The sequence below is a fragment of the Callorhinchus milii genome, unplaced genomic scaffold (assembly GCF_018977255.1).
Source record: "Callorhinchus milii isolate IMCB2004 unplaced genomic scaffold, IMCB_Cmil_1.0 Scaffold24, whole genome shotgun sequence".
In the NCBI taxonomy this organism is placed as follows: Eukaryota; Metazoa; Chordata; class Chondrichthyes; order Chimaeriformes; family Callorhinchidae; genus Callorhinchus; species Callorhinchus milii.
Genome location: NW_024704765.1, coordinates 323,870 through 346,353, shown reverse-complemented (window position 1 = coordinate 346,353; position 22,484 = coordinate 323,870). Strand labels below are relative to the sequence as shown.

Sequence of the window (22,484 nt, the reverse complement as noted above, 5' to 3'; positions counted from 1 at the left end):
TTCCTGTTGTTGGGGTGTTGGGGTCAGTGGGCATTGTCACAGGCTTGTCGATGGGCCTTCGGCTAATGGGGGCCTTGAAGCGGCTGGGAGGCCGAGAGGCACTGGGACTCCAATTGCTGCTGGGAGGCAGGGAGCTGGTGGGACTCCAGCTGCTGCTGGCAGGCTGGGTGAGCCACCTGTCCAATCCTCGTAGGAATGATCTAGGTTTGGAGCCTGAGCTTGTATGAAGTCCTGGGGACTGAAAAACCTGCTGCTGGGAGTCCGGGAGCTCAAATACTTGGTTGGGCTCATAATGTTGAGGGGGCAGTTGCCTTTGGAGGCATGAGTAAGAAAAATGTTGCACAGGGGACAATGGGAGCCTAAGTCAAACTGCTGTTGTCGAATTGTTGTAAGAAGAGTATTGAGAGGCTGGGCCAGATAGGAACCACAGAGAGGGCATTGAGGTTTCAGCTGTCGCTGGGGATCCTCCCGTCGCTGAGGGTCTGGGAGTTTCTGGAGCTGTATTGAAGGCTTACATTGCAGGTGATATATTTGGGATGTGGTTGAGTTGAGTTTTGCTGACGGGGGCATCCGAAGTTTGGTGACATGCCCAAATAATGCTGGGGGAGGTGGAATCACCCAGAAATATGGCTTTATAGATTCCCTTGACAACTGGTTATTATAGAATGCCATCTAGATATGTCTAGAGGTGATTGATAACGTGTCCAGTGACCGATTTTGAATTGAAAGACTGTGGTAGCAAAACTGTGAGGTCTTGGAAGAGCGATCCAGAGGGAAGAGGCATGGTGACTGGACGCTTGTCTCTAACTGTGGGAAGGAGGAAGTGATAGAAATAGAACCCAGGGCACGCTCTGAACCAGTTGAGGTTAATGAAGAGTGCAGCGAGGGAGGCTGGCTGTTGAAAGCATTGATGAGAGAAGTCTAAGCTGGCAAAGACATGGCCAGTTAAAAGTTTCTCAACTGTTGCTGTGCTGCTTGGGTCTGGGGCTGAAACGAAGCTGTGAGAAGCCAAGTGGATTTATCTCAAGGTTCACCCTCAAAAGTCAGTCATGTTCAGGCCATGCACTTTGGAACAAAGCGTCTTGAAAGAATTAAAACAGTTGAGTTCTTTCCCTGGTTAACAGGGGATGATTAGATAACGAGGAGCAGAGGAGTAAGTGGGATTTCGTAGTCCTTTTTCAGTATCTTTCTAGTTCCCTCTTGAAGGCTTGACTATCCTCCTTGGAGGGGGAAGGTAATTTCCAAGGCCATTCCCAATGGTCTCCTTTGTAGATGAGCTTGCTCCAAGATGGCATGCATGCAACAGTATGTTAGAATCAAGTAAATTCAGGTAACAATGTCGCCTCTGAATCAGGAAGGTTATGGGTTCTGACTTGTGCGAGGGACAGCAATGTGTCAGGTGGTGTCTCACCTGTGTGTGCTTCTGTCCTAATAGTGCTCCTGCGGGAGGAGGTGTCGCAGCTCCAGGAGGAGGTACAGTGGCTGAGGCAGATGAAGGAGATGCTGACAAAGGAGTTGGAGGAATCACACGGGGGCAAATCGGCTGAGGTTCTGTCGGCTACTGAGTTGAAGGTGCAGCTAGCACAGAAAGAGGATGAGTTGGCTCGAGCCAAAGAAGCCCTGCAGGGTGAGTGTTACACAGCACCATGTATGAACACAGGTCTGTCACGTTCTGTGTATAAACATTGTCACTCAATCCACGACTGTTTGTGGGACGCTGCCGTGTGCAATTGGCTGACGCGTTTCGCCTACAAAAAATATACAGACAATTCACTTTACAGTGTACTCCCGTGAAGAGCTTTGAGATGTCTCAAAGACCTGACAAATGCAAAGATCTTATTATTGTGCAAACACAGGCCTGTTATCTGCATTATGCTATTTACCTTAAGTCTTAATATTTCATCTTGTGCCAGAATATCAGAAAGTTCTTAAGTTCAGTTTTAATTCCCCACATTCTCCACAAAAAAGTTTCCAAATTGAAATTTAATTGAAGAATTATTTAAAAAAATAATGTGCTGTGTTAAATTTTCAAATGGTGAGAATGGAGAAAATGGAGAAATTTCAGGTCTCTGGTCACTGATTGGAATAAAGTGTTCCTTAAGTTAGCCCTAAAGGGACACATTTTAATCTTCTTAAAAATCAAAGCTCAAATGCCAAGGGCCAAGCCTCAGCCAGAGGTTGAAACCCTCTAATCCTTTTCACAGGATTAGCTTTCTTCTCCTGACATCAATCAGCACAGAACACATTTCAAGCATAATGGGAATAAAATCAACAGGGAAAATGTGCTTCTCTGTATATTATGGGGATTGATGTGCTCCAGGGCACTAGTAACCAGCCCAGTCCTGTGCTCTGTATGACCTGTGTGAACCAGATCCTTGTGTTGGTCGAATAGTCAACCAGGTTTCATTCACAGGCACAGACACAATGCACTGGGACACATAAAATAATAAAAAATAATCTTTGCATTTGATATTGCGTTTCACATCTTCTCGACGTCTCAAAGCGCTTCACAGAATAGACTGTAAAGTGAATAGACTGTATATTTGTGGGTGAAATGCAGTAGCCAATTGCTCACAGCAATGTCCCACAAACAGTCGTGGATTGAAGTGACCAATTTTATTATTTTATTATTGTTTTGCTTTGGAGGGATTATTATTAGGCGTGTAGAGTAAGGAAACTTGCCCAAGGTTTCGCCCTCTGCCTGGAATTGAACCCATGTCTCGCTTGCAAGGCGAGTGCTCTAACCACTGAGCTACAGGACTCCCTGACATGAGGGCAGGCAGACAACGACGCCGACAAATTACATTTGTGTAGCGTCAGGGGGGATGTCATAAGGCACTGGACAGTCAGTGATCCGTATCCGAACTGGTGGTCGGGATCAGGAGGGGGGAGGGTAGGAAAGTCAGCAAAGGTAAGGTCGAAGAGGAGGGTCTTGAGAAGGGAGGGGGCGAGGCACACGTGTGGGATGGAGTTCCAGAGGGTGGGGGCAGAGAGGCTGAAGGCTCGCACATTGGCAGGCAGACAGACACACGGCCAGCCAGGCAGACAAGCCGTTAATATCAAAGATCAATCAGAATTGTGGAAAATGTCTTAAATATAATCTTAATTTGCAAGCCTGTTTTCCATTTTGTTTAAATAAAAGCTTCCAATTTAAGAGCAAATTTATGATTTTTTAAAAAAAATTCTGTACCCTCTTAAATTTCGAGACAACGTTCTTGAGGCTGAGGACCAGGAGAAGTTTCCGGATTCTGATTGTGACCTTTGACTTTCAACAAGCCTTTTTTGTCATAGGGGCAAAGGTCAGACCCCAGCACTTGCCCTGCGACCTCTCTGCTGTCTCCTTGGTGATGGCTTCCTACATGGTCTGTTTATAAGTAATCCCATATAATTGACTTGTAACTCCTTTCACTCACTCACTTTCACATCTTGGAGGACTTATTGCAATGTGATCACAATAATGAGATTTGATTGATGATTAGGTCAAGGCTGCTTAGCTTCTTGAGGTTTTGAAACTGGATTCAGGTTAGGCTGACAGGAAGGGGTGTTTCTCAAGGTTGGAGAGTTTACTCCTGGTCCCTTTTCTAGTTATTGATGAATTAAATAACTTTAATCAGCAGAATAAATGTATACATTCTGTGAGAGGAGGAACAGGGGAAAGAAGGTCTTGGGATCAAGGTCAAGTTTGTGAAAAAAGGTAGAATATTAGAAAGAGAGAAATTAAATTTTTATGGGCTTTATCACGTAAAAGCGCTTCACAATAATAATAATCCTTGCATTTGATGCTGCACTTATGTTGTTGAGACATCTCAAACCACTTCACTATGAAGTGCAGTGACTCTGGATTTGCAGTGTGAACGTGGCAGCCAATTTACACACAGCAATAACAGTATTTGCTATCACATTTTGGGGTCAGGCAGATGTCTGACTACAAGAAACCCATTGCCATGCTTACCAAACCAGACAAGCCCATAGAAATGTATAGCACAGGTCATTTGGATAATCATGTCTGCTAACTTTTTGAAAGAGCAAAAATCCATTCCTTCATAGAATCATTGAATATTACAGCACAGAAGGAGGCCATTCAGCCCATCGTGCCTGTGCTGGTTCTTTGGAAGAGCTGCCCAATCAGCCCCACTCCCCCACTCTTTCCCCATTACCTAACCTAACCATTCAGGACTGCCACACTCACAACCAGTGGAAATAATTGTGTACAATTTGTCCCTCATAATCTTGATAGTTTCACCCTTTTGCTTTCTCAGCTCTGCTGAAAAAATCCCTAATTTCCCAAATCTCTCTTTGTGACAGAAAACCCTTCATCGCTAGTTAATTGTTTCCTAGTTTGAGGTCATTTTCAGTTGAGAAAAAGGGTTGTGCATTATGCCTCTCCTGATTAAGCGGTGGCTTCCTCTCTGGTCCCTGCTCTAAACACTCTCCAAATCCCTAACTATCCAGCACCTTGAGGGAGTCCTCCAACATGAAAGGCTCTATACAAATGTAATTTGTTATTGAATAGGCAGATCTCAGCTAGGGTGAGCATGGGACGACACACAAACCTTCAACCCCAAGGCTAGGAATGTGGTTTCTCTGGTGGAAATCAGAAATGAGAATGTGATTAAATGGTGGTGTGACATCCTTCCTCTCCCACCACCCTCCACACCCCCCCCATTCCCCCGCAGTGCACGCCCTCACTGCCAACACTCACTGTCAAAGCTTTCACATGAAGAATTGGCGGGGCTGTTGGATTGGTTATTCCCGATTGAATGTCAGAAATCCACAGACTGTACATTTACAGTCAATTCACTTTACAGTATATTCTGTGAAGCGCTTTGAGACAACAACAACAACAAGATTTCATTTATAGAGCACCTTTCACGTCGGGAGGACGTCCCAAGGCGCTGGACAGTTGGGTCGGGACCCGAGCAGGGGGGAAATGGTCACGTCTAGAAGGCGTGAAAAGCTCTATATCAAATGCAAGGATTATTATTATCAGAGCCCTCAGTGAAAATGTGAAGATCCATTTATTTGATAACCTCATTCCACTGAATTTAAATCCATGTTATTTTATGATCAGCAACATGAAGGCTGCAGAGAAATAATTATTTGATTTCTGGGGCCACTTAATGGAAGATTTCTGCAGGGATAAGGTTGCTCATGGTATGAACAAATATGTATGCATGTGATGGTGAGACCAATTCAAGCCATCAGCTCCCTGCTACGTGATGGCAACGGAAAATCCCTTCAAGTAAAAATTCTAATCACAAATACCCTTTCCCAAATGATAACATTTAATGCACGGGGGAGGTGGAGGGGGGCAGTGGGGAGAGCTTCCTAGGGGGAGGGGGGAGAGATCTCTGATGGGAGGGGTCAGGGCTTCCTGACAGACTGCAGAAACGGACTGCATTATTTTCGCTGGCTCCTCCTGCTGCCTTCAGAGGATAATTCACCGGGGGAGGGAGGGAAATCATCCGCCGGCCCAGATGCGGCCCAAGGGCCATCTATTGGACCACACTGATTTAAGGAAATAAACACTACACTTGATAGTAATTACTGTAAATTGCACTAAAGCATGTTGGTATGATGAGGTGCTGTAAAAAAACGCCTTGTTTCCTTGCCATTTATCACCCACAGGATCAGTGAGGCTGAATTCTTCACGTTTTTACCACCCTCTCACTGCACATACAACCAAGGTCTGATTATCCCTTTCCTCTCCTAACAGCCATGAAGACTGACCGCAAACGGCTGAAAGCGGAGAAGGCCGACCTGGTGAATCAAATGCAGCAGTTGTATGCAACTCTCGAGAGCCGGGAGGAACAGCTCCGGGATTTTATACGAAACTATGAGCAACACAGAAAGGCAAGTGATTGTTGGTGACCACATGGGCGAATGTATTTTCACTCACAAAATATACAGTCAATTCACTTTACAGTATATTTTGTGAAGCGCTTTGAGACGTCTCAAAGATGTGATAAGGCGCTATATCATTAAAATCTCTCCTGGTGATGATCAGTATAATGGCGACCAATGGAAACACATAGAAACCCATAGCAGAACCAGCACAGAAACTGTGCTAATATCTGTACTCTAGGCTCCACACAAGCCTCTACCCTTCTTATTCCCTCCTATTCGGCTCTATTCCCTTCCCCTTGTATGCATTAGAGACAGCTTGGGTTTGAGGTGGGAGGAGGATTGTTATCTTGCCATCTCGACCTCTTCCCACCCCCTCACCTCCCCCAACCCAAAATCTTCTAGAAAGTCCACTGGACCACTGCTCGATACCTCTTCACTCTGACCAAGTTACCAATAATCCTGGGACTCTGTCACATTTCTCGGGTGTACGAGGGAAAGGGAGTGGGAAAGGATCATCAGGGAGCTCCAAAGTATCCCTCCCCCCCTCTCCCTCCCAGTAATTATATCACTGATTTTTATTGAATTAGTTTCACTGTTTAATGTTTTTTGGGTTTCTTTACTCCACACGCCTGATAATAATTCCTGAAGAAGAAAAAAACAATAATAAATGGGTCATTTCAATCCACGGCTGCTTGGGGGACGCTGCTGTGCGCAATTGGCTGCCACGTTTCACCTACAAATATACGATCAATTCACTTTACAGTCTATTCTGTGAAGCCCTTTGAGACGTCTCAAAGACGTAAAAAGCACTATATCAAATGCAAGGATTATCATTATTTGACAGCTTATCCAAAGAACAGCGTCTCTGGCAATGCAGTACTTCCCCAGTAACTCAATGGAGTGTCAGCCTAGACTGTGAACTCCAGTCGCAATTTAGAGCTTGAATCTCCTGACCCTGAGGCAAGAGTGCCATCAACTGAGGGACAGAGATACAGAGATGTGTCTGGAGCAGACAGAGAACACTGATGTGGGGAGAAGAGGAGAGGAACGCTCTGGTGCTGCCTTTCAGAGAGGAGCTAACGGTCAGGCTCTGACTGAATGACAGAGCCATTGCAGCAACTGTTCTGATCAGCCAGCTTTGGAAGCAGTTAAATCTATTCTGATTATGACATAATTTACACCCAAAAAGTAACTTGAGCCGCTTGAGCACATTTACCCTCAAAAACTCCCTGGATTTAAGGTTTAATAATCTCACACCGCCCCCAAAGGTGACCAGCTGCTAGCTATTTCCCCTCTTACTACTCTCCATGTAGTTATTGCTCACACTCCCTCGGGGCTCATCTCCCTCTGTCTCTCCCCCTCCACCCACCGACGCCTCGTCTCAGGAAATTAACTTCCAAGTTCCTGCTTCTGATTTTTAAATTTCTTCACTATAGTGCCCTGCCCGATCTTTTGCCCATTCTCCTGTCCACACTCCTCTCTTCCAACTTTGCTCTATCCTACAGTCCTTGAGAACCAATCGGAGATCATTACCTGGACTGGGGCGGAGCGGATCGATGTGGACACGTTCAGCTGGGATCTGCCCATCAAAGTACTTCCAACCAACCCTGTACTTGCCTCTTACGTGTCACAGTTTTCCTCTTCTAATTCTATCAATATTTGAGTTTTATTTTCTCTCTGTAAATACATAGATTGTATTTTTTTGGAGCATTTACATTCCTTAGCCTCAAGATGTTTGCTTCACCTTTGATGTTAAGTAATAGTGGAACTACAGTAGGTGGAGGAATGTCAATATTATCATTGCCTAGGAGGAGGAACAATCTGCTATAGTTTTTAATCTGCATTGTTCTAACAGTGAAGCTAATCATTCAAGACCCCTTGAATATGCAACTTTGTATAATATTATGATCATTCCAGTGGACTTCCAGTATGAAAGAGTATTGCTTCCTATCCGTGTGGAAATACCTTGAACAAAATCTATGGTGATAGATTTCTCCAAATGACACAACATTATGGAAAGGTTCTTAACAGAGGTTCTTAAAACTAACTTAATTTCCACTTTTTCTACAGCTTTTAACGTATTCTAATATTTTCCCTGTCAATTTCAGATTCAAACCTGGTTGCCTTAAGAACGTAAATGTTAATATGCAACACTAAATAGTTAGTACTCTGGAATAATGGGTATAAAATACTTAAAGAAATTCACATGGGAGGGAGCAGATTCTAAAATAGGAAAACCTATTGAAACCCTAGCTCAGGGAATGTTGTAGCTCCACACACCTGTGTGATCATTCCAACTCGCTAGACCTGCTCATAAATGAGCTGTTTGAGATTTTAAGCTAAGAGTTAGTCATAGTTATCAACAGCATTATAAACCCTGTGAATCAACTGAATGACAGATAAGAGCCGAGGCAAAATAATTATTTCCGCTAAACATTGAATCAGATTATCTCGTTTTCATTCTTTCCATTATTAGTAAATGCACAAGCATCCAGGTAGTTTCTTCAATAGGAATGAAAGAAATGGACTGCGTTTTGTAAAAGCAGTTTACATGAGTGAGCTAGTTTTGTACATTTTAAATTACCATAGTCTTGATTGTTTTCTTGCCTGTTTTGTTATGCAATTCAGGTCCCAGTATTTGCTGAAGATTAAGAATTGCGATTTGCTTTTATTTCTCTAAATCAGGCAGCTTCTTCAAACCCGGAGTTGTATTGTGGATATTTATTGATGGCATTAAGTGGTCTCTAAAGTTATAAGCCAGTATATCCTGTATGTTTTCCAATTTGGAAACATTGTGTGTATCCAAATTTCTCATGTAAATAATTTCTCATGTAAATAATAAATAATAGGTCAGGGCGAAACCTTGGGCAAGTTTCCTTACTCCACACGCCTAATAATAATAATCCCTCCAAAACCAAAAACAATAATAAATTGGTCATTTTCAATCTACGACTGTTTGTGGGACATTGCTGTGCGCAATTGGCTGCCGCGTTCGCCCACAAATATACAGTCAATTCACTTTACAGTGTGTTCTGTGAAGCGCTTTGGGACGTCCTCCCGACGTGAAAAGCGCTATATCAAATGCAAGGATTATTATTATTATTATATCCTCACTCCATCGATGGCCAAGCCTTTTAGCCACTGCTCCTCTGCTCTCCCAGAATCCTGGCTTACCCTCATTGTTTCTCTTCTTACCTAAAAGCTAAATTCAACTAAAACAGCCACTCGTCTCATATATACTGACGTGGATTAACTACCTCCATGCCAACATTCACTTAATTTTATGCATCATGTTCTACGAACGGCTTTGAGATAATAATAATAATCCTTGCATTTGATATTATGCCTTATTACGTCTTTGAGATGGTTTAGGTATAAAATGTAGGTTACTGTCCTTCAGACTGACTATAGAACTCCAGAGTCTGCGACCACCAATAGTGACCAACATTGACAAGTTGTGAATAATGAATAGCCCTTTAATAAGAGAGACTGAAATCCTGCCATGTATTTAATCAGCTGCATTTCAGTAAATTCCTCAACGTAGGACCTTCAACACTGTCTGAATCTTTAATGAGATTGTACATTATTACTTTCTGTAATAACCCCTCGTTATGCTACATTAAAATGTCTTGCTATTACACCATTCCACCCCTGCAGCCGGTCTCAACTGGAGTGTAGCCTTCCACAAGCTAATCTTCTCCTTAAATGCTCTTAACTTTTAAATGTGAAAATGTTTTTCTTATCAATTGGGTAGTGGGGGAGGCTAGGTGTGAAGTGTACTGTACCTCAGTAACTTTGGTTCAAATCTAGCCCATCCTCGAGAGATACAAGTCTCCTCTGTCTGTATAGGTGAGTGAATGGGATGAGTTTGGGCAATCCGAATGGGCATAGGAACACAGCACTGATCGGTTCTTCATTGAGCTCTGAATTGGGAAATGTCTCTCGTCCTGTAAAAGGTACCCACCTTTCTGTGCTTGTGGCTCCTGTGGAGGAGCTTCATTCTGTCTCTAACCTGTGTTGTCACTGACACTGGAAGTATGGACGGTCAGTGTAGAGGAGCTTTACTCTGTATCTAATCCGTACTGTCACTGACAGGGGAGTGTGGATGGACAGTGTAGAGGGAACTTTACTCTGTCTCTAATCCGTGCTGTCACTGACCGGGGAGTGTGGACCGACAGTCTAGAGGGAGCTTTACTCTGTGTCTAACCCGTTGGTAGGAGTACCAACACCCTCACCCTCTGTACTCACCTTCCTCAGTTCTCCCCAGCATTTCTGTGAAGCACTTTGAAACTATCCCTGCATGGAAGGCTCTGTGTTAGTTATTATTGCTGTATCAATGTAAGTTGCTGCCTTTCGTTTGGAAAAGGTCAAGTGCACTGACACTGAGGTCTGTGCTCTCTCTTGCTCCCTGGGTAGGAAAGTGAGGATGCAGTGAAGCTGCTGGCGAAAGAGAAGGATTCTCTGGAGCGGGAGAAGTGGGAGCTTCGCAGGCAGACGAAGGACGCCACGGACCACGCCACCACACTCCGCACACAGCTGGACCTGAAAGAGAATAGGATCAAGGAGTTGGAGGCAGAGCTGGCCATGGTAAGGCAGGCCCCCACATCGTCGCTCAGGTCTCAAATCATTTGATACTAAACAACAGGCTTAGAATTCTGGCATTCCTGAACATGTCATTCCTTAATGAAGGAACACCATTCAAAGTGTGTTAATTCCACTGTCCCACTTGACGCCAGAATCACAGTAGAGTCCAGCAACTGTTTGGAGCCACCATCGGTGTGAGTGGCCTTTCAGATAGCACTTTACAGATATCGATGCTGTTGGGTAATTATCCTGTGAAGCAGCCCTTAATCAGGGAACTCATTACATTTCAACCACTAAACAATGTGGCCGGTGCCAGCACATTGGCAGTTCCCTCGCTTTATCTCAGACTCTGGCCTCACTGTTCAATTCAAGGCATTGGCACCCAGCTTTGGGTGTTCACATTGTTCAGAATGTGAGGGTGTGTGTTGAGTGGGAGGGTGGGGAGCAAATCACATTTTAATGACATTCTATATTTAAGGACAAAACAAAAAACACCACAATTTTAATCCAAACAAATATACAAATACAACTTTGAGTTTATGGTAGTCAGATGAACCAGAGTGAGACAGAACACTTTGCAGTGTTCCCGTGGCAAATATTCCTGGCTGAGTGACCTTTTGTTCCCTCGGGATGGCTCTTACCAAAGGATCGAGCTCTTTTCTAATTTGCAGCAGGGCCTGATCTGCCTCTTTGCCCCTGAATGTGCAGACAGTATTCTTCTCACTTGATATATCACCACAGCATTTGTGTGACCAACATGCTCCAGGATCAGCCTTCTGCCACTTGAGGCAGTGTGCTAGTGTCACTTTAAGGTGCAAAGCTAGTACTGCAGGTGCAATTGATTTCCTCTTCTTTCCCCCACCTCACCCCAGTTTATTTCTTTCTGTACATTTTGCTGTATCCCCTCCTTGTCATGTTGGTGCTGGACAAAGTGAGTGAGCAGATGCAGACAGTGTTGGTGATCCAAAGCCCCTTTCCTCCCCCTGGCTTGGACACTGCATTTCAGCTTCATTTCCCCATTAACTTCCAATTCTAATTTCTCGCAACAAGTACACAGCAAGTGAAGTCCACAGGCACCTTCTTGTACCTCAACCCAAGGGCCAATTTCTTCTTGCCTGAGCCCAGGTAGGAACCAGGTCTATGGTAGTTAACAGATTGGAAGATTATTGGTTCAAGTCCCATGTGGGGGATGTTGAGCTCAGACTCCAGCACAGGACAGGGGAGTGGGAGGGAATCGCTGCCTTGCCAGAGGTGCTGTTCGTTCCACAAGATAGTAAAACCAAGGTCTCGTCTGCGTCTGTTCGGTTGGATGTTAAAGCTTCTGAAGCACTATTGGAAAAAAGAAGAGGGTTTCTCTCTCCCAGTGTCCTGGTGACACTCTCCAAGATAAATCGCTCAATCAACTGGTTGGTAAAAACGGTTGTCATGTTTGCCTACAAAACAATATTGCTGGTATTTTCATTCAGTCCAGCGGGGTGGGGTGAGGGGTTCCAAACATGTCATTAATGAGAGCAGGTTTATTAATAATAATAATCCTTGCATTTGATATAGCGCTTTTCACGTCAGAAGGACGTCCCAAAGCGCTTCACAGAACACACTGTAAAGTGAATTGACTGTATATTTGTGGGCGAATGCGGCAGCCAATTGCGCACAGCAATGTCCCACAAACAGTCGTGGATTGAAAATGACCAATTTATTATTGTTTTGTTTTTTTTGGAGGGATTATTATTAGGCTCTGTGTGGAGTAAGGAAACTTACCCAACGTTTCGCCCTCTGCCTGGAATTAAACTCAGGTCTCTCGCTTACTGCTTATACCTATTGCCAGCAGAGATTAAGCAGTGGATGGTATTTAAGAACACTGCAGTATTGACCTCACAGTTGCACAGAATCGCTTCTGGTTAGGATGCAGTGGTACGCGATTAGTTTCCAATCAGTCGGATTGATCATGTGGTTTGCAGTGTGCAGTGGGATCAATTGACCCAGGCTCTGAATTGTACTGTGTGGGTGATTATTACACACTCACTGCTACTTTCAAAGCGCCAGGTCTTTTTATTCTCCATTAGAGAAAATACCGCGTGCATCAGAGGCTTACCTTCTCTGGACTGTATCAGGCCATCAGAGGCAGTGCTATGTTGCCACCGTACTTGGAGGAGATCTTACTGACCTACAGAAGATCCTAAAATATATTGATTTAACTGCACCATAATATGTTTTAATATGATCAAAAAACGTAGGGCGATGGGTCCTGGAGACCAGGAGAGGAACAGTGAAAAAAAAAGACAGTTCAGATTGAATGACTTTACGCGGAGAGCGGTGAATGTGTGCAACGGATGATTAGGGAAGTGTCGGAGGCAGATTATTCGGTAAATTCATTAGTGAATTAGGCAGCTGTTTGGAGAAGCAATCAGAGAGATGGAGAGTCATGTAGGATTATTTCTTATTCCCTTTTATTGGGACCGGCCGGTCAGATAGATCACCATAATCTCTTTCCCTCCTGTTTCTTCTTAAATCAGAATGGGAATGGGAATGAATCTTCAGTGCACGGGATCAGAGATTTCACTGATTTATGTCCCCTCCTCCCTAACCTCAATAAAATCCACTCTCCATGAAAAGGAGGCTAGAATCCTGGAATGTTTCACAGCACATGGCCCCATCGTGTCTGTGCTGGTGCTCGCTCCCTACTGGAGCTCTCTACTCTAACCCCATTCCCTGCTCTCTCTCTCTCTCTCCCCATTGTGTCTGTGCTGGGGCTCGCTCCCCACTGGAGCTCTCTACTCTAACCCCATTCCCTGCTCTCTTTCCCCATCGTATCTGTGCTGGTGCTCGCTCCCACTGGAGCTCTCTAACCCCATTCCCTGCTTTCTCACTATCCTGGCTCCTCCATCCCCCAATCTAACCCCATCAGTAAAGTTGTGTGTATTTATTTTAACTCTTATTTCTGTCTTTCTCAGTCCACGCTGCTTCACCTTTCCATGCTTTGCTCTCCCCGTCACAGCGCGATTACCTCAATAGGACACTCTTGGTCGAATTGCTCCACCGACTGGTGTTTGCAGGGAATTACATGACTGCAAGTTAGAGGTCAGATTGGGTCAAAGGATCGTAAGTACTAGGGACCAACATTGGGTCGTAAATATGACGTGCTATCTTCCCCAGATAATGAACCGTATGGGCCAGAAAATGGAATATCGCATTTTTGATCGTTCAGCTGAGAAGGATCCCTACCCTCGGGTGCCAGCGGTAAGAGGTGCACTGAGAAACTGTCGAGCACTGTGTGTATTAAGTGGTGTTCTGTTGTACAATTGGCACCAATTGGTCCCCTTGCCCTCAGGGTGGATCTTGGGCCTGGTGTGCACGTTTGTGTCCTGTTACTTGCCCTCCCCCTGTAGACGTTACGAGACCTGCACATTAGCACGGCACTACATGAGGGACGCAAGGCAAGTAATGCTCAAGCAGACTTCAGTAGTCAATCAGTGGTAACCGCGTCCATCAGTCAACCACAGGAACCATCAATCGGGAGTTGTTGAGTTTAGAAATATACGTTTTAGCACAGGAAGAGACCTTGTGGCCCATTGCATCTGTGCCACTGATATGATTGTTTTTCTAAATCATATTTAATACCGCACTTTCCAACTCTCTCCCCACATTGCTGACTATTTTTGCTGCTCATCTGTACCCACCCTAATAACGCTCTTGAGTTTAGAAATTCCTTCTGACCTTGCTTCAATTTCTCTACTAACACTCCTGAGCCTGTGCCCCTCGTGCTTGTCAGCCGTGGTATTAGCACCAGCACTGTCATGGGAACTGGAGGTTTTACTTTTTATTACTCCTCCTCCCCTCCCTCTCTTTCACACACGCAAACACACATCCGCCACAGCCAGGGATCAGCATCACTGAGGGCCATCCTAAGGCTGCTCTTGCCTGCCTCCTCGTGGTGAGTTTCAGAGCAGCACTAGCCCAGCTCTGAGAGGTGGTTTGCCTTTCCCATGAAGGGTAATGGATCGCCCCCAACTAAAACCAGATTTGATCTTTTGTTGAGTTCTCTGTCTGTCTGGGGAGAGATGCTGTTTGCTGGCAGACGGTTCATTTTGTAGTTATACGGTGTTAGAGAACAGCACCCGTTGTCCCCAATGCCACTGTGTGCTTAACTTGCCCAGGGGTGGGGCTTGGGGGACAACTGGCAGATGCAGTCTGCGCGTGACGCAGAACCAGGCTGCCCCACACATACCTACTATACATCCACACACACACAGTGCAACACAGAGCCAGGCTGCACCCCAACACACACACACATATACTATATATATATATATATATAAAGGCAGCCTAATACACACACACAGTGCGCAACACAGAGCAGTTTATTTTCTTGGTCAGCGCTAATGGATTAAAATTAAAAGTGAAACTGTTTCCGTGGTGAGCAGAGATCTCACTCATCACCAGCTGACAGAATGCAGGAGGCCGTTTGGATTTTGACAAGCTTGCGGGGAGAGCAATGTTGGCACACGGTGGAGGAGGAGAGCGTGTGTTGAATCCCTAACCTGTTGTTAAGGACGGGTTTTAGACACATTTTAAGAACAGATTACAATTGCACTTAAGTGCATTAAGACTGAATCTAAGAATTTTCCAAAAGTCTTTACAGTCTTAAATTTTATGACAACATTATGGTTGAGACCAGAGGGTGTTTCGAATATTTTGAAGCTTTTAGCAACGGTGAAATGCACGATGCTGAGCTGATCGCTGTCGGGCTGACAGGGACACCAAGATAGGACAGAACCGCATTGGTGGAGCAGAGAGGAGAGACGGTGGAGAACGATAGTTCTCAACAGGTCGACAGTTCTGAAGGTGGCTGTGAGATTGAGGAGAATGAGAAGGCAAGTGAAAGCCCTGGTCACAGATGGAGAGAGTGTCACAGGTATCTTTGGCTGGGGCAGTCTTGGTACTGTGCATGGGGCAGAAACAAGATTGAGGGGCTTATGCAGGGCATGCCGGAAAAGGAAAGACTAAAGCTGGGAAACAACGACTCGTTCCAACACCTTGGAAAGGAAATCCAGGTTGGAGACGGGCAGTAACGTGGGAGCACGGGAGGGCTGAGGGAGTTGTTTGGAGAAGATGGTGATGGTAGTTTTAAAGGAGGTGGGAACTGTACCAGTGGAGAGGGAGAGGTTCAAGGTATCCGCAAGGGGGCAAGGAGGGGCATGTGGTCCAGGGGCATGTGGGAGGTTTCGTATGGAAGATGAGGGAGGAGGGGAATGGGCAGAGAAGGAGTCAGAGGTATACAAGGAGGGGTAGGTGGAGGCCAGAAGGTTGGGGTGGGGGTTGAGGTGGCAGAGCAGATCCTCTCGATTTTGGACCCAAGGAAATCCTTGCATCTCAGACACTCATATACATACACATACATACACATAGCCAATCTCCCAGTCCTGTAGTGATGTCTCAATGTGATGTTAGTCCCAGTTTGCCCAGGGCTCTGCCTTTCGAGGTCTCTGAAGTGGTCAGTGCGAAGGGACGACAATAATTGGCTGTTGTGTGGGATGGGGGGTGGGGTGTCAAAGGCAATGGCAGGTTCTCTGCTGACTGGGGCAGGGGATGAATTTCCAAGCCCTGGTTTGTCTCCAGGCTCTCGGAGTACTTCCTGCTTTTGACCCAGATTAGAAGCTGTTGGTCCTCAATGAAGTCTTGTGCTGCTCAGCAATGCCAGTCTGCTCTGCGTGCTGCCTCTTCCTCCCATTGATGTTGCTCTGTTAGAAATAGGCAGCCACTGTGCTCCGTGCTGGCCAGCTTCAGCAAGCCCCAAATCCTGCTATTCATAAACATGTTCTGCTTATCTATGCAATAATAATATTTAATAATTATTAATAATATTTAAGGAATTAGGTTAGAAGGAAAGAGAAGCCCAAACCTCCCCCTGACAGACCATTTACACTTTCAAACTGTGCACAATTGTTAAACTCCATCTTTAAAAGCTGATTTTTTACAGTCATTAAAAAGAAAAAAATAACTTCCAAATTAAAGACCAAATTGAGAAACTTTCCAAGATTCTGTTCCATGTTAATTACTAGAGTGGCTCAGACGAGGTGGACTTTCAGGCTTAAGGAGCGGAAATGGGTGTCAGGATAGGAGATGGGTGGGATTTGGGGATGAGGGGAAAAAGACAGAAGGGAAGAAAGCCTAGCCGGTACCATTTCAGAGCCCTCAAAGCCTGGGCAGAGGCACTGATGTGGGTGTTTGTGAATTGCACGGAGTCTGCATGAATTTCTTCAGTGGTTTTGGGTCCTTTGCTGAATGACTGGGTTTTGTTCACTTCACCCTTCGGTGGTTGTGATGTACATGAAGCTGCAGAGAGAGACGACACACTCTTCCACCATGACCACCCGTCCTTTACAGAGGGATCAGCCCCCCCCCCCACCCCCCCTTTGAGACCACTCAGCGACTTGTTTCATCTGCCTTGTGTTTCCCTTCCAGGCCAAGCAGTCCCTAGCCACGCTGACCAAGGACGTCCCCAAGCGGCACTCACTGGCAATGCCAAGTGAAAGTATGTTGAACGGCAACCAGGAATGGGTGATGCACTCTGAGCTGCCTCTCACAGCCGCCATCCGCCAGAGCCAGCAGACCCTGTACCATGCACACCAGCACTCAGGAGACCGGCAAGGTAAGCCAGACCCACAGCATACACTGGAGCAGGGGAAATGAACCAGTCAATCTGTCAAGGTAGTCAATCTGTGACCTGTTTCTACAGGCAAACACAGCAGCCGCTTTGTGCTCAAGCTGAACGACCGATTTATCTCATGGCCAGACCAGGAGAAACTCCCTCTGCTTTCAAACAATGTCACAAGATCCAACATTCCCCTGAACAGGCACACGGGACGTTGGGTTTTAATGCCTCATCCGAAGAACAGCACATCTGACAAGGCAGCACTTTCCCAGCACTGCGCTGGAGTGTCATTCTAGACTTTTTAGCTCAAAAGTCCCCATGAGGGATTTGAATGAAGAATAACAATACTTGCATTTGGAATAGGACTTTTCACAATGTCAAAATACTTCACAGGACATCACAGGATATCCTGTAAAGTGTAGTGACTGTATTTTTAGACAAATGCAGCAGCCAATTTGCACACAACAATGACCCACAAACAGCCATGGGGCAAATGACTTATTTTATTTGACAGTGAGTTCAGAGTCCTGACGTGGGGTTTGAATCTACGCCTTCTGACTCAGAGGCAAGAGTGCTACAATGGAGCCAGGCTGTCACCTCAATGTAGGGAAGACACTTCTGGAATATAGATGCTATTTTTGGTTCTACGCTTGTCTAGTGATCAGTAACTGCCTGAAAAATACTTAGAAACTCAATATATTCAGTCTGAAGTAGCAAGGGAAGGGGAGTGTATATATTTCTATATACAGAGATAGCTTGTTATCTCATCAGACTTTATTTCATTCATATGTAAACTGAGTTATCTTGTCACCGAGTGAGTAGTTTGTACTTCATTGATGTTACAAGCACGAGAAGTTTGGATGAAAAAGGTCCTTCAGACTATTTGTTCTCGTCCTTCAAGAACTCTCAAGCTTTTACGCATTGAGTTCTTTCTTCAATGAATAATAATAATGCGTGCATTTGATAAAGCGCCTTATCACTTCTTTGAGATGTCTCAAAGCGCTTCACAGGATGTACTGTAAAGTGAATTGACAGTATATTTTGTGGGCGAAATATCTGTGCCCTGACTTTAATTAACCTGCCAATAAACTCAGTCCCAGCTGCTCTGGGACTTTAGCAGTAGGAGGGAGTTCCAAAGGGTTGTAATCCCAAAATGCAGGTGGATTGATGATGACTTCAAACAGCCTATCACAAAGTGGAACACCAAGCTCTCTGGGATGCTGCCCTGCGTGAGAGGTGGGCTATATAGATGCAAGTTATTGTTGTTTTTGTTTCTTGCCCTCAAAGTAGAGCTTCCGCCACTGTCACCTGGTGATTCAGCCAGTACCTGTGGAGTGGCCGGTCACTGAGTCAGCATCAGTCCCTCCTGGTCCTTATGAAACACTGAGACTGACCAGTTCACAGTCCTTCAACAACAACAACAACTTGCATTTATATAGCGCCCCTCATGCAGGGTAGTGTCCCAGACTGCTTGATGTTTCACTTTGTGTTGGGCTGTTTGAAGTCATCATCAATCCACCTGCATTTTGGAACTTGGTGTCATCATCCGCAGACATGGGGTCAACTTCCACATGTATGCGGATGACACCCAACTCTGTCCTTCTGCCTCACCCTCAACTTCAGGACCACTGCTGTCCTGACAAACTGTCTGTCGGACATCAAGTCCTGGATGAGAGTTAACTTTCTTCAGTTGAATGTTAACAAGACTGAGGCCCTCCTGATTGGCTCACACCTGCACCTCAGGCTCCGACAGCATCAACCTCCATGATACAACTCACCAACTCACCAGCCAGTCAGGAACCTGGATGTCTTGTTTGACCCTCAACTGTCTTCTCTCCCCCACATCCAAGCCATGACCCGCTCTGCCTTCCCTCACCTCCGAGGGAACATCGCCCGACTTCCCCACTACCTCACCCCTCAGGACGCTGAAACTCTTGTTCTTGTCTTCATCACCTCCAGGCTCGACTATACAAACTCCCTGCGTGTCGGCCTTCCCAACTCCTCCCTCCACAGATGCAGATAATCCAGAACTCTGCAGCCCGTGTCCTCTCCCGCACCAAACTCCGTGAACCCATCTCCCCCATTTTATGTAATTTTGTATTCTGTTGTAAAGAGATCAGAGATCCCCACTGTTCACTGTCTTTCTCCTCCTCCCGCAGGTGTCCGAGTCAGTCCCTGCCACTCACGGCAACCCTCCATCATCTCCGACGCCTCCATGCTGGAAGGGGAAAGGTCGTCAACACCCAGTGACATCAATTCCCCGCGACACCGGACACACTCGCTCTGTAACGTAAGCACAAGCTTGGGGGGGGGTGAGGGACTTGCTCCTGCAGCGCTTCAACCTGCCAGCTGAACTCTGACCCTTTCACCAGCCCACATACCACCCCCGGTGCAGTTGATATGTGAGCAGGTGGAAGGATCAGAGTTCAGTTGCCAGGTTGGAGCTCTCGAATCCCAGGGTTAGATTCCAACCTGTAACTCATTCCTGGGAGAGTACATTAATTTATATGTTAACCTCCAAACCCCTGGATTTGACTCCAGCCTACATAGAATATTACAGCACAGAAGGAGGCCATTCGGCCCATTGGAAGAGCTACCCAACTAGTCCCACTCCCCTGCTCTTTCCCCATTTCCTTTGAAATTTTTCCTTTTCAAGTACCTGTTCCCCTTCGAAAGTTGTTATTCAATCTGTTTCCACTACACCTTTCAGGCAGTGCATTCCAGACCATCTTATTTGCTGAGGGCACATTAATCCATGTAGAGAACCCAAATCCCTGGATTTTGTTGCAAAAGACGAGGTGTGTTGTTTTTTATTTCCAGTCTCTAGAAGACCTGGAAGAGCAAAAGAGGAAGAAAAAGAAAGAGAAGTTGGTCTTTGGCTCCATCTCGCGGGTCTTTGCCAGGGGGAAGCAGCGGAAATCCCTGGACCCCAGCCTGTTTGATGGTACTTCGACCGATTATTATGTGGAGGAGGATGCAGACTGGTGACCAGAAGAAGACTGCTCCTAACCTCTGTGTGTGTGTGTGTGAGCGTGTTCTGTTTTTAAACATTAACAATGTGAGCCTGCGTGCTGTATGCCAGCACCCTCTGTAATTAACGTGTACAGAAATCAGTGTCTTTCGGAAGAAGGAATGATAGGACTGTGGTGGAGACACCCGCTCAGCGCGGTGGCTCTCGTTTTAATCTCGCTCCTGGGAGCCCCTTGAAGGACCAGCTGTTTATGTAAATAACTGACCAGTGTACTCGGTGTTTGTCCTCTGCTGTTTGTCAAAACGTGTTGCTTCCCTCAGTGTGACAGTGGGACCAGATTCTCTCACTCTTACCTGTGCAGCGTTACTGGTCATCCCATCATCGTTCCCCTCCCCTGAAACCCCACTCCCCCGAGACCGCCCAGCTGGCAGCACTCTCCCACAATGCATTGAAGCAGTTGACCGAGCAGGTGGGGGCTCAATGTGAATTGTTCCCATCCCCATCTTGGCCCCACCCCCAGTCTCCTTGCCCCTGTCCTACCCCGGCCCCTGCTCCGCCCCCAGCCCATCCCCTGCTCCACAGCCTTTCTTGAGCTGTGGAGACCCTGGTGTTCTGGCCACGTGAAAGTGTTACTGTGTGTCATTACTGCCTGCAAGACCCCACCCCCGTAGTGATGTTTGACAATTGTCTGATATTCAAGAGATTAAAAAGTCAGATCAGAGTTTAAAATAAAATTATGAAAAATCCTGTCCAATCATCAAAAGTTACCCCAAGCCCCAAACATGTCCATTCAGGGTGGTGGGGGGGGCAGTGCTTTCACATTGAGGATATTCAGTGTCAGCCTGAGCAATGTCATGCTAACACTGCCATCGGGTGCAAGCAAGCGCCACCCTGCACAGGGAGCTCTCTAAACCGACCATCGATCCCTGTTAGATGTGTGTGGGGGGGTGGGGAATGTTGGGTGGGAGGTAATACTTGCATTGCAGGACCTTGGACGAAAGTCTGGTGTTTTTATTTTTTAAAGGAGACAATTCGCGTTTATCTGTTCAGATAATGTCTGGCTTATAAATTATTTCAGCTCTTGAGCTTTGCAAACTCTGGAGATCGAGCAGTTGACAGGCAGTGGGAGCTGGAGCCGGGTGGGAATCCAGCACAAGGAGGAAGTTATCTCTGTTACCACCATGGAAAACGAGATTCAATCAATTAGAAGCCAGCTGTGGCTTGGCCTGTAGCTCAGCGCCGTCCAGAGTGTGTGGCCAGTCGTGGGAGGGGAATGCGGGTGCAGCATGCCAGGCCCTCGGGCTCTGGGTCTCGGCTCCGCTGCTGGGAAGGGCAGAGGGAGGCTTTGCTCCGCAGCCAGCGCCCCCCCTCCAGGGGAGGGCACCTGCTCCATCCTCACTCCAGCCTCACAAATACCAACAAGAACACTGCCTCGCTCAAAAAACACAGGCCACAGAGGGTGGTCTGCCTCTCACTCTCCCTCCCTCCCTCACACCTTTCCCCTCTCTCCCCCTAATCTTACCTTTCTCTCTCTTCCCCCTCCCCCCACACCACCACACACTTTCTCCTCCCCACATTCTCTCTCTGTTCCAATGAGTGCATGAGGCACCACCTTGAGATCACAGCCTGGATGAAACCTTGTTCTAAAGCACATTAGCCTCCCAGCCCAGGCTGATACACACATACTCCTATCTCCAGGGGAGGCGACAAGATGCAGTTTGAAATTCCTTGTACGTTTGAGCCTGACGTTTTTTAAAAAACATTCCCATTAACTCGGGTTCAGTGTTTTTGTTTTGTAAATTAGGAAAATAATGCTAAAGAGAAAGTTAAAAGAAAATGGATTTATTTAATAGAGGTTTCTGCCGGCTAAGTGGGTCTGTGGGTTGGGTGGTGTGGCCTCAGCTACAAAGCAGAACTTATAAAAATAAAACCTATTTTAAAATAAACTGTACGTTTCCTCTCTGGTTTTCTGTGTCATATGATGCTCAGCATCGAAGGGGTTAAACACGGATGCGTGTGGCTTCAGCTGGCAAAGGAGTGAATTCTACAGTGTTCAGAGGTTAACCCCACAGTGATTGAGAGGAGGCTGATTTCCCCCAGAGCGAGAGAGAGCTCCCCCCACCCACACACAAACATATACACCTTCTCTGCTCTAAGGAGAACAGTCCCAGCCTCTGGTCTCTCCACATCACTGAAGTCCCTCATCCCGAGAATCGTGAATGAATTGCCTGCCTCCTGCCCTCAATCCCATTTCCACATTTTAAAGCAAGCATAGATATACATAGATTTACATATGGCAAATTGGTCCAACCCGGGTCCTCACACTTGCAAGGCAACTGCGCTAACCACCACAACAACAACAAATTATACTTCTATAGAGCTCTTCATGTCAGAAAGACATCTCAAGTCGCTGACAACCTGGGGTTTGGG

General features: G+C 46.1%; 1 protein-coding gene across 6 annotated transcripts in view; it reads left to right on the top strand.

The window, feature by feature from the left end:
- LOC103190388 (kazrin) overlaps positions 1-21,572 on the top strand; it is a 51,483-nt gene extending 29,911 nt beyond the window's left edge. For 4 of the 6 annotated variants that reach the window (XM_042343543.1, XM_042343542.1, XM_042343544.1 and 1 more), the window contains exons 2-8: positions 1,436-1,627; positions 5,717-5,853; positions 10,264-10,434; positions 13,585-13,668; positions 16,894-17,080; positions 19,243-19,373; positions 19,904-21,572. In XM_042343543.1, the coding sequence (XP_042199477.1) occupies positions 1,436-1,627; positions 5,717-5,853; positions 10,264-10,434; positions 13,585-13,668; positions 16,894-17,080; positions 19,243-19,373; positions 19,904-20,071 (1,070 nt within the window). In that variant the 3' untranslated portion in view covers positions 20,072-21,572. Of the gene's footprint in view, positions 1-1,435; positions 1,628-5,716; positions 5,854-10,263; positions 10,435-13,584; positions 13,669-16,893; positions 17,081-17,167; positions 17,467-19,242; positions 19,374-19,903 lie in introns of those variants that run through there. The other 2 variants (XM_042343545.1, XM_042343546.1) reach the window with 2 other exon arrangements.
- Positions 21,573-22,484: the final 912 nt, after the last annotated feature.